The sequence below is a fragment of the Anarrhichthys ocellatus genome, unplaced genomic scaffold (genome assembly GCF_004355925.1).
Source record: "Anarrhichthys ocellatus isolate YVR2014 unplaced genomic scaffold, GSC_Weel_1.0 scaffold34, whole genome shotgun sequence".
NCBI classification, from domain to species: Eukaryota; Metazoa; Chordata; class Actinopteri; order Perciformes; family Anarhichadidae; genus Anarrhichthys; species Anarrhichthys ocellatus.
In genome coordinates, this window is record NW_022280064.1 from 3,623,286 (window position 1) to 3,639,296 (window position 16,011).

The window sequence follows — 16,011 nt, forward strand, 5'->3', positions numbered from 1 at the left end:
CTCCCTCTGTTCTCTCATACGTCACTTGTTGCTTTTTTTATGCACTTTTCTCTCATTCAGTTCTGTTTAGCTCAACTCTTATAACTCAAAGTTATACGTTTCTGCATCAATGATCCAATCTGATGCAGCAATAAACAAACTGTATTAAGACTCATACTGAGTCTCACGTTCACACTGAGTCTAGTCCCATGATGCATTTGTGACACTGACATACAAGCAATCCAACAAGGGCACATCATGTTCAGTCCCACGGTCAAAAAGAAGAAGAAGAAGACTGAGGAAGATGAAGGTGTGAAGATTGATGCTGAAGATAAATGTTTGCAGCAAATGCAGCTTGTTTTCTTCAGATGGAGTTCATCAGAAAACAGACAGGATTCATGGAGATGTTTGACAGCATGAACACACAGGTGAAGAGTCAAACTCATCGCCCAGTTCCTCTCCTGATGTCCGTGGTGCAGTATGCTGATACTGGAGCAGATGAGATGATGTTTCACTGGTCTGAGACCTGCTGGTTCCTCATTTTATCTTTTCTAAGAACCGTTTGGCATCATTTTGAGAGCCAGGGTCCTCTCAGAGCCTGGTTCTGGCTCTCATCCATGAGATTTTCTCGTCTGAATTCCAGTTGCTGTGTGTGTATGGAGGTCTAGCTCAGCCTATCATCGGTCGATTTCAGTCAATGAGCCCGCCTTCGATGCGTCAGAGTCTCAGGAAGGCGGTCGTCGAAGCCGGGTGTTGATTGACAGAACTTTCTGCGAGTAAAAATGCAAAAAGTGCCGCGCATCCCCGAATGTAAAATTCCATTCGCCAAAAGTCTGACCACCCACCCCCGGGTCCAGCAAGTTAGATTGACCCCCCTTTTACAGGAAACAGATGAGAAACAGACAGGATGTACTTGCCAACAATGTTTCTAGCTTTGAACCAGATAATTATCGCCGTTCTTTTCGTGATTCTTCATAAAGGTGAGCAGATGGCTATGATTTTTTCCGGTGAAGTGATCTGTTGTGCTGCCGTTGTTGGCTCACAGCTTTGTACTGGTTTCACGGAGAGAAAAACCGAAGGTATTTATGGGTTCTGCGTCGAATTCTCATGCTCGGCGATGTATGGATTAGCCGTTTAGCCATTAGCTTGTTGTTGGAATATCGAAGCGCAATAAATAAAACGCAGATTCGTGGCCAGAAATACGTGGTATTATGGTACATTTTCTAGTTGCTTATATTAGTAGTGTATAGTTGTGTTTGGAGTGTGTAAAAAGTGACTTATATGATAGTGTTGCCCATATGTTGCTGTTTAATCTGGTATATAAAATGTACACATGCACAATATTCGCTATCAATATGAGCATTTTTTGGACGATATTTGCTACCCCCCCTAAGCCCGAGAGCCCCCAAATTTGGGGGCGTCGTGTGCAAGAGGAAGACAAACTACAGTGTGTGTGTTCATGGTGATGAAGGAACATGTCCCCCAGTGCAACAGTGTGGCTCATTGACAGCAATGGAGCTCTATGGCACAGAGGAATAAGATGCATCCGGCTTTGGATACAGTTTGTCTGGGTATGAAAAACACAATCTTTTATGCAGATATGAGACAGAAGCAGTTTGGGTTAGACCTCCTACACCCCAGACATCCAGTCACTGTGGACATCTGGGCCAAAACTAAATAGAGACACAATCTGGATGTGTTTATTTTAAGATTAGTGCATTCCCAGGCCCCATATGGCTGAAGCCCAAGGGCACTATGTGGAAAGAGAATCGCCACTGTTTCCATCTTTGCTGAATCTGTTTATGTGTGTTTATCTCGTTTAAAAATACAGCGTGCAGTCGTCGGACCAGGAGACGTAAAAGAAAGGCAAGTCTTACTGGCACAAATCCACTGCTCAACACCTGCATCTCAGTGTGTTGTTTGTACCGTCCATCTTATTTTTTTGCGGGTGAACTTGGAGGGAATAGACCCTTTTACGGTGTGTAAACAATGATGCCGTATGTTTGGCAACGGAACGAAGGCGGGGTGTAGTAGCTTGTCAAGATTTAACCACCAAAGATGGCGAAAGCGACCTCAACAATTGACTTTCCAGATCTGTGTGACTTTCCAGAGTATTTAATTGCCAGATTTAAAACCTAGCGAGAAATTACAAGCATACAAGTCAGTGATAGAACTCTGTTATTTGTATTTATGTACAGAATGTCCAACATCATGACAGATGGACTCAGAGGTTTGACCTTTGGGTTGCTGGTTACCACCAGCAACCCACGGACGCATTCGGTTGAAAGTCACCAGTTAACACGGTCTCTTGTTGAACTGAAGCGCCTGTAGCTCTGAATTCTGTTTGAGTTCTGCAGAAACTTGAGTCCGCTGTTGGAATATCGATTCTGACAACTGAACATATTCGCTTACGGATGCACACAGGAGTATTCCTGGAACATAAATGTTCATTAGCCATGTAAACAGATTATAGTAGGAGGAGAGATGAATGACGAAAATGCAAAATATTCGCCTGCGAATATTATATGTCATGGGCTTTTATTGTGAAAGGTAAAAATGGAAGGAGTGGATCTGGTCTTCGTGGCGTTTGCTGCAGTTGAAAGAAATGTTGCTGCTTTTTCAAAAACTACAGTTTGAAAAATCACATTGACGTGCAAACAAATTAAGGCCTTGTTGGCAAAAAAACAATGTTCAGTTGAGTTGAATATTTAGGGGGAAATATAGTGATATGTAGCATTTCGTTGCACATTTGGTCCAAAAACTGGAGGTATAATGAGACAAAATTGCAATTTATGTTTATTTTTTGCCCTCAGAAAGAAAAGAAAAAACAATATTTCAATTGTAATGTATTGTTTTTTCTTAACTCCACACAAAAGGCCTCCTTCTTGTATCTCGGTGCCAAGAATGTGCAGAGCAGCTCTCCTGGGAGCTGCGGAGCATCACTTAACATTCCCTGTGGAGAGCTGTGCTGTCCGGCAGCGTAACCTAACAACCACAGGGAGAACACAAACAGAGCTGATGACACTGATGAATGCACGGGAGCAAACATTGCTACGATTTATTAATCACATTTACAGAAATAGAGACACCTGCGACAGACGACGCACATCTGCAGAGAAATCTTCACTCAAGTGGGCCGTCTGTAATCCAGGAAGTCCATATTAGGACAAATGACCTCATAAAAGTAAATTCTTGGATGTGTTGGTGGTCAATTTCATTCTAATCTATATGCACCAGATTTTTCCTTTTCATTTCATTTTTTTGGGACAGTTAAAAGGAAAGTGAGTATTTGACTTACATTCATTATGAGGCCTCAAACACCAGAATGTAATTCTGTAAAATGCCTTTATTCTCATACACATTTCATATTCATGAATAATTATGCAATTAACATGTAAGCAGTATTTGAATGTCTATTTTACTGTCTTATTTTCAGACTAGTAGAAAGAAAACATCCAGAATACACGTTTAGGTTTTAATTTGACTACTTTGTCGACTTACATTTGAAGATTTACCGTCAGACTTTGTCTCACTTTCATATTTAAACATACGAATATGGAAAACTAATTGTCTTCTTGTAAGTAAGTAACTGGGAATGTTTCAAGGTGATATATATTAATACTTTTTTTTTACCCGATATTTAACATTATGTTTTGCATTTTTATTTTGTAACAATGCATTACATTTAATCAAATGATCACATATTTTACATGGAAACAACTAATCATTACAGCTGTCAGATAAATAAAGGGGATTATATAACAAGTTAGTAGTTCATGTGAGTGAAGTAAAGATTATTTTCAAGTGAAAAACATTTACCTTTATTTTTTATTCATTATTATAGTACGAGTAAATCCTCTGATAGGACATACGGAGTATAATGATGTCATTATGAACCAAGTATACTGGTGGTGTTACAGGAAAATAAAGTTAATATTGATATGAACAGGTAAATGTTTTCCTTTTATATTTAATATCTACTTTTTTACATTTTTATTTCTTATATAATCTACCTCAAGAGACGGCCCCTGATTTCTGTCTCTAAAGACAACGTAGAAGTACATAACATGCACAAAAGGGACACGTGATGGAGGAAATAACCACTAAACATCTGTTTGGAACTCTAAAGTTTAAATTGAATGCAAAATTCTTCACACAGCACAAGCTATTCGTGTTTTAATTTGTGTTTCTGAGTGTTGAATGGAAAGAATGTATTGTCTGCATGCTAAAGACAATAAAGCAAAGTTTATCATTTATATTCATGGCTAATGAATCCATAATAATATTAATAATAACTGGTTTTGCCAGAAAATCTTCAACATAGAGCAACGCCAAAATAAACACTGTTTAATTAATAATAAACATATTTTATATCTACTGTATGAGAAAGGGATGATGTCATCCTGGGGGCGGGGTTTATGCAAATGAGGCCGACGAGCCAAAGGGAGGATGTGAGCGTCGGTACTCTGCCATCACCACCACCACCACCATCCTCTGAGGAGACAGACAGACACGGAGACCGACAGGGCGCCGGTGCACCGACAGAAAACGACTCGTTCTCTTTGTTCACACGGAACATGGCGTCAAAATGTCCAAAATGCGACAAGACGGTGTATTTCGGTGAGTGCATGTTTTCTGTGTCACGTCTCGACGTCGAGGTTCTGATGAGAGGCGAAGGCTCTGCGTGCTGCTGGGATGTTACCTTCCTCTATTCTTTAAATCTGCGTATGTATTTAACGCACAACATTTGATTTTAGGGAGATTTATTATAAACCACGCAGCTACAGAGCTCACAGATGATCCGAGGCGACCTGCACCCACTGACAAAAATATATGTTTTATTGTATTATTTTATAAATATAACATAATCACATCTAAGAATGTTTTAAGAAGCATCCATGAATATTGAATAAAATAAATATCCCCTGTGACTTAATGCATATCTTATAAATCAACATGTAAAAGCAGTATGTGCAGACTTTTCCATTACAGGTGGGGCTTTGTGGTATGAGCACATGAATATGGTGAAAACACACCGATGGTGCATACTGAGGCATTCAAAGTGACCGGGTGAAAAGTTAAATTGGATTTCTAATTTATTTCACATCTCAGTGTCTCAAATGTAAATGTAATTATCGTGTGGCAGTGGTGCAATTTGGATAAAAGCTGCTACGTGTATTTACTATGTAGCGACTGTTTAGACATCATGTCATAGGAAATAGATTGTTCATGAGCATGCAGGATTTTGAGAACAGGATTAATAACTATTTCAAAGATGTACTTGTTACTGAGCGACACTGCTAATTTAACTTGTATGCTGCCATCTTGGCCAGGACCGCGTTCACAACCTCAATCCGACTATCCAGGATAGATGAAGGTTTATTATAAAATAAAATAAAATATAGAACATTTTTAAAGGAAAAAATTAAAAAATCCAGCCTCCGCTGCTGTATCCAGTTCTTTACATACAACCATGCTGAAACTAAGAGAACGTTGAGTTATTTTACCTTTTTACGGAACTTCTAGAACTTCCTCTCGCCAGTTACATAAAAGTATAGTTATTTTACGTAATAGATGCATTTATTTGAACCCAAACCTTTTTCTAAACCCAACTAAGTGTTTTTGTTGGGTAAGTAAACCTAAAAACTAAACGTAACATATGTTGGAAGTTTAACTGTACGCAGACCGTTTGAAGCTTTAGATCACGGACCAAACGTCGGTATTTGACGAGTTGGGAGTGAGAACGTGTCGGCTGCGTTCACGGAGCCCTCTGAAAACTACGGGAGTTACGGTACGGATGACAACAACGTTATTATCATCAACGTTCAGCAGCATAAAGAGCGCTGCAGGGACGACGCCTTTTTGTAAACCAAACAGGAAGTTAGCGTCGCTCTGGTTCCCCTCGACAAAAAGCCAAAAATATTTTTCTTTTGGGTTATTGCAGAAAATAAGCTCTGTGGCAAAAACTTGTTCATTAAACTGAAACGTTTTGTTCAGCGAGATAATCGTCACAAAATAAACTTTTATGCTTCTTGAAGCACGAATGCCATCAGCAGAAGTAAAACGCTAGCGTTAGGCTACAAACGTTGGCTCGTATCGTAGACGTTAAAATATCTTAAGCTTGTGTTAACGACAGATCTCATTCCAGAAACACTTTGACTTTGTGACGAGGAAGCAGAAAGTGTAAAATGCTGACTCATTTCTTGGTTTTAGGATTCCTGCAGGAACTCTAGAGTAAAACCATCCCGGCACGCCTTCACCGTACGATACAAGTACATTTACTCAAGTGCGCTTACGTATAATGTTGAGGTAATTGTACTGATTTACATTTTATGATATTTCCTATTCCACTTAATTTTTGGGCTGCTGTACTTTTTACTCCACCACGTTTGTTTCATGGTTACTATTTATTTATTATTATTAATGAATCAACTTATTACTTATGATGTGTTATTATAAGTTAAGCTTCCCAGCAGTATATCAAGTCTTTAAAATCAGTCCCACCAGCTGTAACATCAAAAGGATGAACACATGAATGCATCACTGATTATAATCCAATAATATACATTATCTTTTGGTGCTAATACTTGGATTTTGAATGCAGAATATTTACTTGTCAAAGAGTATTTTTACTCTGTGGTATTGCTGCTTTCACTCCACTAACAGTGATACGAGGATGAATTCCCACCAGGGACCAAACATCCTGATCCAGTAGCCCTCGTATTGCAATTATCTGAAGTCTGCGCTGCCTCAAGCTGCCTCGGGGTTTATTTAGCTTTTTACCAGTTTTGATGTGAAACTACTTTGTCAGTTCCTCTCAGCTGGTGAGTCCCAGACTCAAACTGGTAGCCGCTCTGCTGTGACACAGTGCAGACTGGGCTATAATTGGTTCACTATCTTTAGATACGAGCCATTAACCGTCCTGTTTGTTTATGGCCGTCAGATCTGAACTGTGTTATCTGACAGCTTGTGACATATTACCATCTTTACATGTAAGTCCAACCTTTAAATCACCTTTTTGTTCCCCAGACAGTAATATCATCTCACCCAGGAGTGACTTTAGAGCCCATATATCAGTGTTCAGCTGCTGATCATGTTGAAGCTACACACACCACATGGCGTTGTAAATAATTTATCGATCGCTCATGCGTCACATGGATCGATTTTCTCGTTGTTCTTTCCTCTTCGTGTCTCTGGAGAAGGAAGAACCACGCCCTGCAGCTTCAACCAGACATGCTGTTCTCTCTCCTACTCGCAGTACATTGCAGAAATATGTTTCCTCCGGCAGTGAGAGTTGTTGTTGTGTTGCTGCACATGGAATATATTGCGATGGAGATGCATTTTATACATTTTTAAGCTCAGACATTTGGTCTATTTTTGGATTTTGAGCTTCAAAGTTGTCATTATCAATCATGTTTTTGTGTGACATTTAATTTGTATTAATTTATGAAACAAATTGATTTAGAAAATGGGAAAAATAAAAGATAGATTACAAGAAAACAAACACAAACCTGCACAGAAAAGCGAAACAGGGCCGGAAAGGAAAAAATGAGATCAATTAAAACTCAAATAAGCAACTTTAATCTTAATAATACGAGATTGGAGTGTTTCTGTTGCCTCGCAACGGCTACGCACACACACACACACACACACACACACACACACACACACACACACGTCCTCCACCATCAATGCAAAGTGCTCGCTGTGTCAATGTGATTTACTGTCACATATCAGTGACAGGCTGTATGTGAGTCTGAACAGGAAGTGTGTCGCTCTATCAGGACCTCAGGGTCTCTGCTGGCGTATTCTGGGAGTCTCTCTCTCTCTCTCTCTCTCTCTCTCTCTCTCTCTCTACCTCCATCCGTCCGTCCTGCTGTCCTTTCTAAAAGACCAAACGTATTAGCATCAAACTCATGCATTCAAAGTCTTACCTAAGTAAGTAGCATCAAAGCATTAAGTACCAACGATAGAAGTACTCTTCATGCAGAACTGGTTTGTACTAATCAGTGTTTTGCCTTGAAAGACATTGAGGTTTTTATTTTACTACTTTGTCTATTTGTGTTTGTAGATTTCTACTAAATTCACCAAAAGTAAGTAAGTATGAAGTGGTGAGGTTTCATGGTGATATCTGTGAGTTCATGTTGTGAAACTATTCACCTGTAGAGTCTCTAAATGTCTGTAATGTAACTAAACGTCTCTTTAAGCTTGAAAATAGGTTTGGGAAGGGAAGGAAGTGTCTGTGATAGTTCAGTTTATCATTAAAATAAATGTTAGAGTCAGGGAGAGGAATGAAGGAATGTACAGTAGCTGTACAGAACGCCTGAGTTACTGTGACCCAGACAACAAGATGTGAATCTCTCGGTGTCGCTCTCTAAACGCAGAGGAGAGAATGTGCTCTAGGTTGACGTGAACTCAAGAGCCTGTCAAGTGTCTTTATCACTTCAACTGTAGTCTCATGGAACAAACCGCTCGGCTATAATTCACATTATATTTTTATCTCTGCAGGCGTAAACTGTGGAGATCATGTGTTCGTTCTTGTGAGTGTGTCTGTCTGTCCACGTCTGATCTCGCATACGACTGGGCCCATCATCCTAATATTTGTTTGTGCACATTCATAACTGTATGCTCAAGGACCTTTCATGGTTGCTTTTAAAAACAACAACTTTTTAATAGATATGCAATTTAAAAAATGTTTTCAAGCCAGACATTTGATCTATTTCTGGGATTTTGAGATTCAAAGCTGTCAGAATCAATCAAGATGTTTTGTGATCATTTTTTACAACAAATTGATATAAAAAGGGGGAAAAGTAAAGAACTAAATAACAAGAAACTAAAGGTCTTCTCTGTTTGGGAGGAGAGAGGGAGACACTTCTCTAGTTACTGTATCCAGACTGTTGTACTGTACACATGTCATTCACATGTCATACACACGTCATTCTGAATATCAGTGCATGTCCGTTCCTCTGGAGATGTTACTGTTAGTTTCTGTCTGCTGTTTCTGAATCTAAAGCATATTTGTGTGTGAAGAAAAACCTGAATCTCATCACAAATAACAGGAAAGACCCTTTTCCCCTTTTCTGTTTGATATTCTTTGGCAGTGACGTTCATAATCTTAACTCTGATTTGATTGTGTTTTCTGGAACATTTCTGTTTATGCCTCTCTGACCCTCAGGATGTGACTTGGATGATTGGATCTTCATTTTTTTTGTCTTTGGTGAATTCATTCTCTCTTCTGTCTTATTATCATCTGGTTTCCCAGGACTGAGTAGTCTGGTCCATTCATCTTAGCTGGATCTTTATTCTGGTTCTGAAGGACTCCATGTCCCATGAACACCATACACATGACCCTGTAACTCAGTAGTTTTACCACACAGGTTGATATAAAGCCCTCGTTTGTGTCTCTTCTTCTTCTTCTGCAGCGGAGAAGGTGTCGTCTTTAGGGAAAGACTGGCACAAGTTCTGTCTGAAATGTGAGCGCTGCAACAAGACGTTGAATCCCGGAGGCCACGCTGAGGTAAGAGGAAATGAACAGAAGGCAATGGAATGAGTTCTATTCCCACTTTTATGTGTTATCATTAATATTTAGTGGCACAATATTGCCATTTTTTAAAGGGTAACTTTGACCTCATAGAGAAATGAAACATTTTTCTTGATCCTGTCTGTTTTGCGCCGATCCAAGTCCCGCTCAAGCAGAAGTCTCCTTCTGAAATCTGGCAAGAGGTGACGGTGGAAACACGAGTGAGAGTTGTAAAGAGGAGCATGTTTTAATTCACTTTAGAATTTAACCTTCAGCGTTTGACTGATCAGGACAGACAGAGAGGTGTAGAAGCAGTGATTCATACAACTGTCTGCATGAGTGTTGTGATTATTCATCTTAATAGTAAAACTGTTTGCAGTCACAGGCTGCAGCGGTTTCAGACACACATGTTATGAATGTACACTAAAACCACAGCAGATGGAGAACTGAGTCGGGCCTTTGAATGAAGAGACGATAACAACCAGCAGGAGGTTTTGAGGTTTCCTTGTGGTCGAACTTGAACAGTTACTCCAGTGACTTTCTAACCACTCGGTAAGTCTGCAGAGAAGTCGGTATATGACTGTAAGAGTCTGACCACAACGACACCGCCTACTTCCTGTTGAGGTTGTTCTCTTTGGTCAAAAGTAAAAGTGTCTGCCACCCCGAGCCGAACAGGTTCTTCCTCTTTGGAGCATTTCTTTCTTTGGTGCAGTTTGTCCACATAAAAAGCATTGTCATTTTAAATCAGCTCTGATTCTGACTGTTCAGTAATACCTTCAGTCCATTTGTGGTCCGAGGTGTTACGCTCAGTTCAGCACCGACACAAGCGCTGAGCTTAAGCCTGTTATTTACAACTATGATAGTTTCTGTGGCTTTCTTGGTCTTAAAATAAGCTTTTAATGAGGAAGTACTGTTTATAAGAAGTAGTCACCGCTGTCTTGGTTTGTGAATTGACGTTTTTGAAGCCTAGAGTTTTTTAATACAACCGAATCTGAATAAGACATTTTCTGGTGACCAGAAAACCCTGTGAAAGGGTTAAAGTTGTAAGAGCAAAACACAGACAACTCCCAGACCGGACAACGCTGCTGTATCGACCTGTCAATCACCGTGTAGCCCCGCCCTAAAGCATACTCTGCTATTTGACTCTAAATGGACCATAATGTACTAAATGAACATCATGCTGTATTGAAGAAGACTTGAAACTAGAGATTGAGACCACAAACTCATGTTTACAATGTTTACTGAGGTAATAAATCAAGAGAGAAGTAGAGTCATTTTCTCATAGACTTCTATACAACCAGAGGAGTCGCCCCCTGGTGGACACTAGAGAGAATGCAGCTTTAACACATGAAGCATCGGTTTCACTTTTCAGACCCCGAGGTAGGAACCTACGGCGCTGTAGCCTGAAAGCGGGCGGCCGGCTCTTGTGTTTACTATGGAATAGAATCCTGCAGGTGCCACTGCAGACACGTTCAGATAAAGCCAGCAATAACAGGAACACATGTTATGTCTGAAAAGGGTGAAACACGGAGAGACAAGCTGAAGAAAAGACACAGTAGTCTCTATTTACTTTAAACAACACGTAGTTATCAAAAGGAGCATGGTGTGTCACCTCCCAGGGAACAGGCTTTCACAGAGAATAAAGAAATGAAATGAGAGTAAACAGACCGCGGATCGGACTGATGCTCATATTTAGTTCTGTCGTGCGTTACGAATTCCTGTGAACAGAGAAAATAACAGAGCAGACATGTCTTGTAAATGTCTGGGAATAAGTCCTGGTTCATTTATTATCTGGCATTACGTGAATCCAAACAGACTAAATACAAAAAAAAGTTGACAAGCTAAACTTTTCCCCTCTGGTTCAGAACGGTGAGAAACTGGAGGCGGACGCGTCTCCTTACTTTCTCTCCTCTTGTGTTTTGCAGCACGACGGGACGCCGTACTGCCACAAGCCCTGCTACGCCGCCCTCTTCGGACCAAAAGGTGCTTCTTCTTCTTTTCATTTAAAAAAAGACATTATTTGCAGCAACTCTATGTTTGTGAACGCAACGTTTCTTGCCTGCGCCGTAGGCGTGAACATCGGCGGAGCCGGTTCCTACGTGTACGAGGCCCCCGTCAACGAAGCCCCTGCTGCCATTTCTATGGAAACAGATGGCAAGCCACAGGAGCAGAAAAAAGCCCCCCCACGGGGGCCGGTGAAGGGTGAGAAACATGTGCAGCAGAAATAGAAACACTGCCAATGTTTGGGAGAGAGTGCTAGAGAAGGCTCTCTGGAGGGATTAAGATGTTTGGTTCAAGTCTCTTTAGTTTATGGGGGGGGGGGGCAGATTTTAGAGAATAAAAAACTAAATATACCAACTGTGAGTAAAAACTGCATAGTGCTGATGTAGCTACAGATGTTTCAGTCAAATAAATAATACATTACATTATTCAATGTGTCTTTATCAGCTGCAAGCTTCTCCTCGTTCTCCGGAGGACCCAACATCTGCCCCAGATGCAACAAGACGGTGTATTTCGGTAAGCAGATTGGTGTCTTTGTATCTCACGGTGCTGGAATGTGTCTAACTGACTAAAGCAACCGGTTTCTATGGTGACAATCTCCATGGTGTGTGTGTGTGTGTGTGTGTGTGTGCGTGTGTGCAGCTGAGAAGGTGTCGTCTCTGGGGAAGAACTGGCACCGGCCCTGTCTGCGCTGCGAGAGATGCAGTAAGACTCTGGCTGCCGGCAGCCACGCAGAGGTGAGAGACACAAGCGCGACATCACAACGCCGGATGTTTCCTGAATATTTATGATGTTTTTAGTATAGAGTGAGGGATTTAAGAGGGTTCTCCTTTTTGTTTCCCGTTGCAGCACGATGGACAGCCTTACTGCCACAAGCCATGCTACGCTGTGCTGTTTGGGCCCAAAGGTATGAAGTCAGAAACACTTTGAGAGCGCCGCAGGGCAGCAGCTGGGTGGGCGGGAGCTGAGAGAGACCGTCCAAAAAACCTCCATGTCCCCAAACAACAGTCTGCAGAACGCCATTTTAGATCTAGAAGTATTCATCAGAGGCAGAGGCAGTCGAGCCAAATAAATCAGCTAAATATCTTGTAAACGAGCTTAGTAACGTCAATTCAAACCAGATCTATTTTTAGTTTGGAGGGCATGATTTAGATTCATATTTGCTCTCATCATAATCTTCCTCAGATCTTCCTCCTTGCCAGTGTTTTGGTACATTTTGTAAAAATAAAAATAAATAAGTTTATCGAAATCTTAAGTGAAGAGGTCAAAATGAAACACCAAAGTGTGGTTCACATCTTCTAACTTGCCTTCATCATTTCAAGTGTTGATTGTAAAAAGAAATGTTATTTTTTGGGGCCTTAAAAGTGTCAGAATGAAGCTCAGGAACATGAAGAGAGGAGGAAACTATTAGAATGACATTAGTGCTCCGCTTTAGTTGATATCATAGTTGAATCTGCCTAGGTGACCCTGGTTAACCTTTTGTTTCCATTAAGACTTTTAATTTGCCACTTTTCACTCCATAAAACCGTGGCTCAAGGATTAATATATACGGATTGCTTAATCTCTGCACTCTCTTTAATATCTTTTTTGGCCCGGGACACACGCTGTCAGGCTCTGTCTCTCTCAGCGGCCAAACACGGCCAAGGACAACGTCTGAACGTCACCGTTTATTTGTTTCCATATCTTAAGACATCACTCGTGGGCTTTAGTTGGCTTCGGCGTGCACATACACACACACACACACACACACACACACACACACACAGACCTTTTAGTTGAGGCTCACCATCTTCACACAGCCTGAAATTTTATTTATTATGTTCACATGTCACTGAACCGTTTGTTATTAAGTATAAATGATGACAACATGTGAAAAGACTGAAGTGTATCGTGCTAAATTGTGGTGTTGGACTGTTCAAAAGGTTTCTCCCTCTCTGTGTTCCTGTCATCCAGGGTGCACACAGAGCTCAGTTTATACTCGCCGTAGATAAGTCCTGCCACACCTCTGAATTATTGTAACATGGCGCCCGCTGCTGCCAACAAATAGCTCACTAATAAAAGCACCATTTACATGTTTGAGGACTTTAGGCCAATTCAGTTTTTAAATCCTAGAGAAACCGGAGGTCTCGTTAACATTCTGTAAAAGTAGCGTGCAGCAGTGAGAGTGTTCTGTAAATGTGCATAATATGTAATCAACCCTCAGAGCAGAGAATACTGATTATTGTTTTCACAAACTTTAAACCTGATTTTACATACTTAGCGATTATGTTTTAAAGGCAGATGCTATCATTCAAATTTGGCTAAAAAGTTAACTACACATATTTATTTTTACGTTTGCATCACACAGCAGCAGTGTCTTTTCTTGTGATTATTAGTATTTATTAACAGCAAAAACTCTCCTGAAATCAAAGAAATGTGGATATGTGGGTGAACTGACCCTTTAGAGGTAATGTCTGTGCTCTGGCCCTCTCTCAGGCGTGAACACCGGAGGTGTGGGCAGCTACATCTACGACGAGCCTGCTGAAGCGGAGGCCCAGCCCTGAGCCCCGACGCCGCCTCCAACACCTCCAGGACCCTCCGCGTCTCCGTGTCTCTTTGCCTTCTGCAGTCATGGTGACACGTGATATGTACCGCGATCACAGGGATGGATATTTAGATGTTCTGTTGTATTTGTATATTGTTTATATATCTATTTTTTGTACTGATACAAACCTTTGACACGTCCTCCCATGCGAGTTTCAAATCTGCCTTTAAGTTTCTTGGTTCTCTTTGCCAAACGATTATGGATAAAAGCACCAGTGTCTCTCACGATTAATATAGTTTATCAGACTTTTGTGCACAAGATGTACTGTGCGAAACGTACCGGCCCACCAATGTACTGTCAGTGTTTGTCGAACGGGTTCTTCCTGCTTCTAAACGAGGGATGAGGTGTAGACGTAGCCGTACGCACAGAGACGTGCTTTTTCCTGAATGTTATGAAGGTGAGTTTCATCAGTGCATCACATTTTCTACAGTAAAACTATGTGATACCAAACCTGTGTTCAGTGTCTTTGTTCATTTTATTACAAATAAGCAACAATACCCACAAGTTATAATGAGGCAATGCTAGGTTTAGTAAAATAGAAGATTTCATACACAAGGAAAATTATTGATTCAGCTGTGGATTCTTTTACTTAATTATTAACCAATTAAAATAGTCTAAATTGCGAATTTCCCAGAGACTGAAAGTCTTCAAATTACTTGTTTTGTTCAACACACAATCCAAGACGCAAAACTATTCAATTTACAACAATTGTAACAAAAAAAAGCAGCAATTCTCTTCAAGGAAGAAGCTGGAACACAACACATGTTTGGTGTTTTTGCTTGATAAATAAAAAGGTAAGACGTCACTGACAGGATGAAGTCAGAAACGCCCCTTACCGGAAACAGATCCCCGGAAGTGGAGATTCGTTGACGTAACCAGAATGCTGTCGGAAGTAGGGAGTTTGTCTTCAAAATAAAGGTATAGAAAGTGACAATTTACTGTGTGAAAATACTGCAGTAACCAGTGATGGAAAGTATAGCAGTTGATCACAAATTCAAAGTGCTTGTACTTTATGCGTCCACTACACATTTATACTTCGTGTTTTTTAATCCGCTGCATTAATCTGACAACTTTGCAAATTCACATTTACATAAAAAATATTCAATAAGCAAATTAAACATGACACATTGTCACAGATCCAAATACTTCCCAGTACAACAGCATTGAGATGTTGCTTGTGCACCTATTAATATTAAATTATCTATTTTATACTATATTATGAAATAACACTGACAAACCATTGCCACTGAGGGCGGATATTCTGTGTGAGTTTTAGCAACCTGAAAGAAGTTTCCACAATTAAAAACTTAAAAATTAAGTATTTTATTTGCTGGTTACAATATTTATTCTCCAATATTACAGTTAATATATATACATTTGACTATGCAAAAAAACAAACTGTATTCCCTGGTATGCTGGTCATACTTTTTATACTTTTACTTGCGGCAAGGTATTTTTTACATTTTGGTACTTTTACGTAAGTTATTGCTCTGAATACTCTTGAGAGCAAACATACTGAAAAGGGTCCACGGGGATTTCTGCTGGAGGGTCTCACTAACACTGAACATTGTTATTGTTTTTAATAAGACAGTACCAGAAAACACGCAGTGGATCTTTGAAAAGTTGTACTTGATGGCAAGTGTATTGCTCTAAAACAGGACCGATACATTTATTTATTCACATTTTAATATCAATCGCACAGACCCTATGATTAAACAACGTCCCGCGTTTAAATACATATTTTATTGTATCTCAAATAGCTATATCCCATAATCCGCAATGTGTCTAACACTAAAAACACAACACTACAAATCTGAGCTATATAAATACAACATGTAATAAAAAAAAGATCTGTCTGTATATATAATATTTTTAGTTATATTTAAGTTATTGTGGATTTTTACTTTTTTAATATTCTTTACTGTTT

At 40.0% G+C, this 16,011-nt stretch overlaps 1 protein-coding gene across 1 annotated transcript; it reads left to right on the plus strand.

Annotated features, from left to right (window-relative positions):
- The first annotated feature begins 4,422 nt into the window (after positions 1-4,422).
- On the plus strand, positions 4,423-14,534 carry LOC116393687 (cysteine-rich protein 2-like). The gene is made up of 8 exons (XM_031866221.1): positions 4,423-4,599; positions 9,402-9,496; positions 11,425-11,482; positions 11,570-11,701; positions 11,948-12,016; positions 12,143-12,237; positions 12,350-12,407; positions 13,976-14,534. The coding sequence occupies exons 1-8, from the start codon at positions 4,557-4,559 to the stop codon at positions 14,041-14,043; spliced, it is 618 nt and encodes a 205-aa protein (XP_031722081.1). The 5' UTR covers positions 4,423-4,556; the 3' UTR covers positions 14,044-14,534.
- The last annotated feature ends 1,477 nt before the right edge of the window (positions 14,535-16,011 follow it).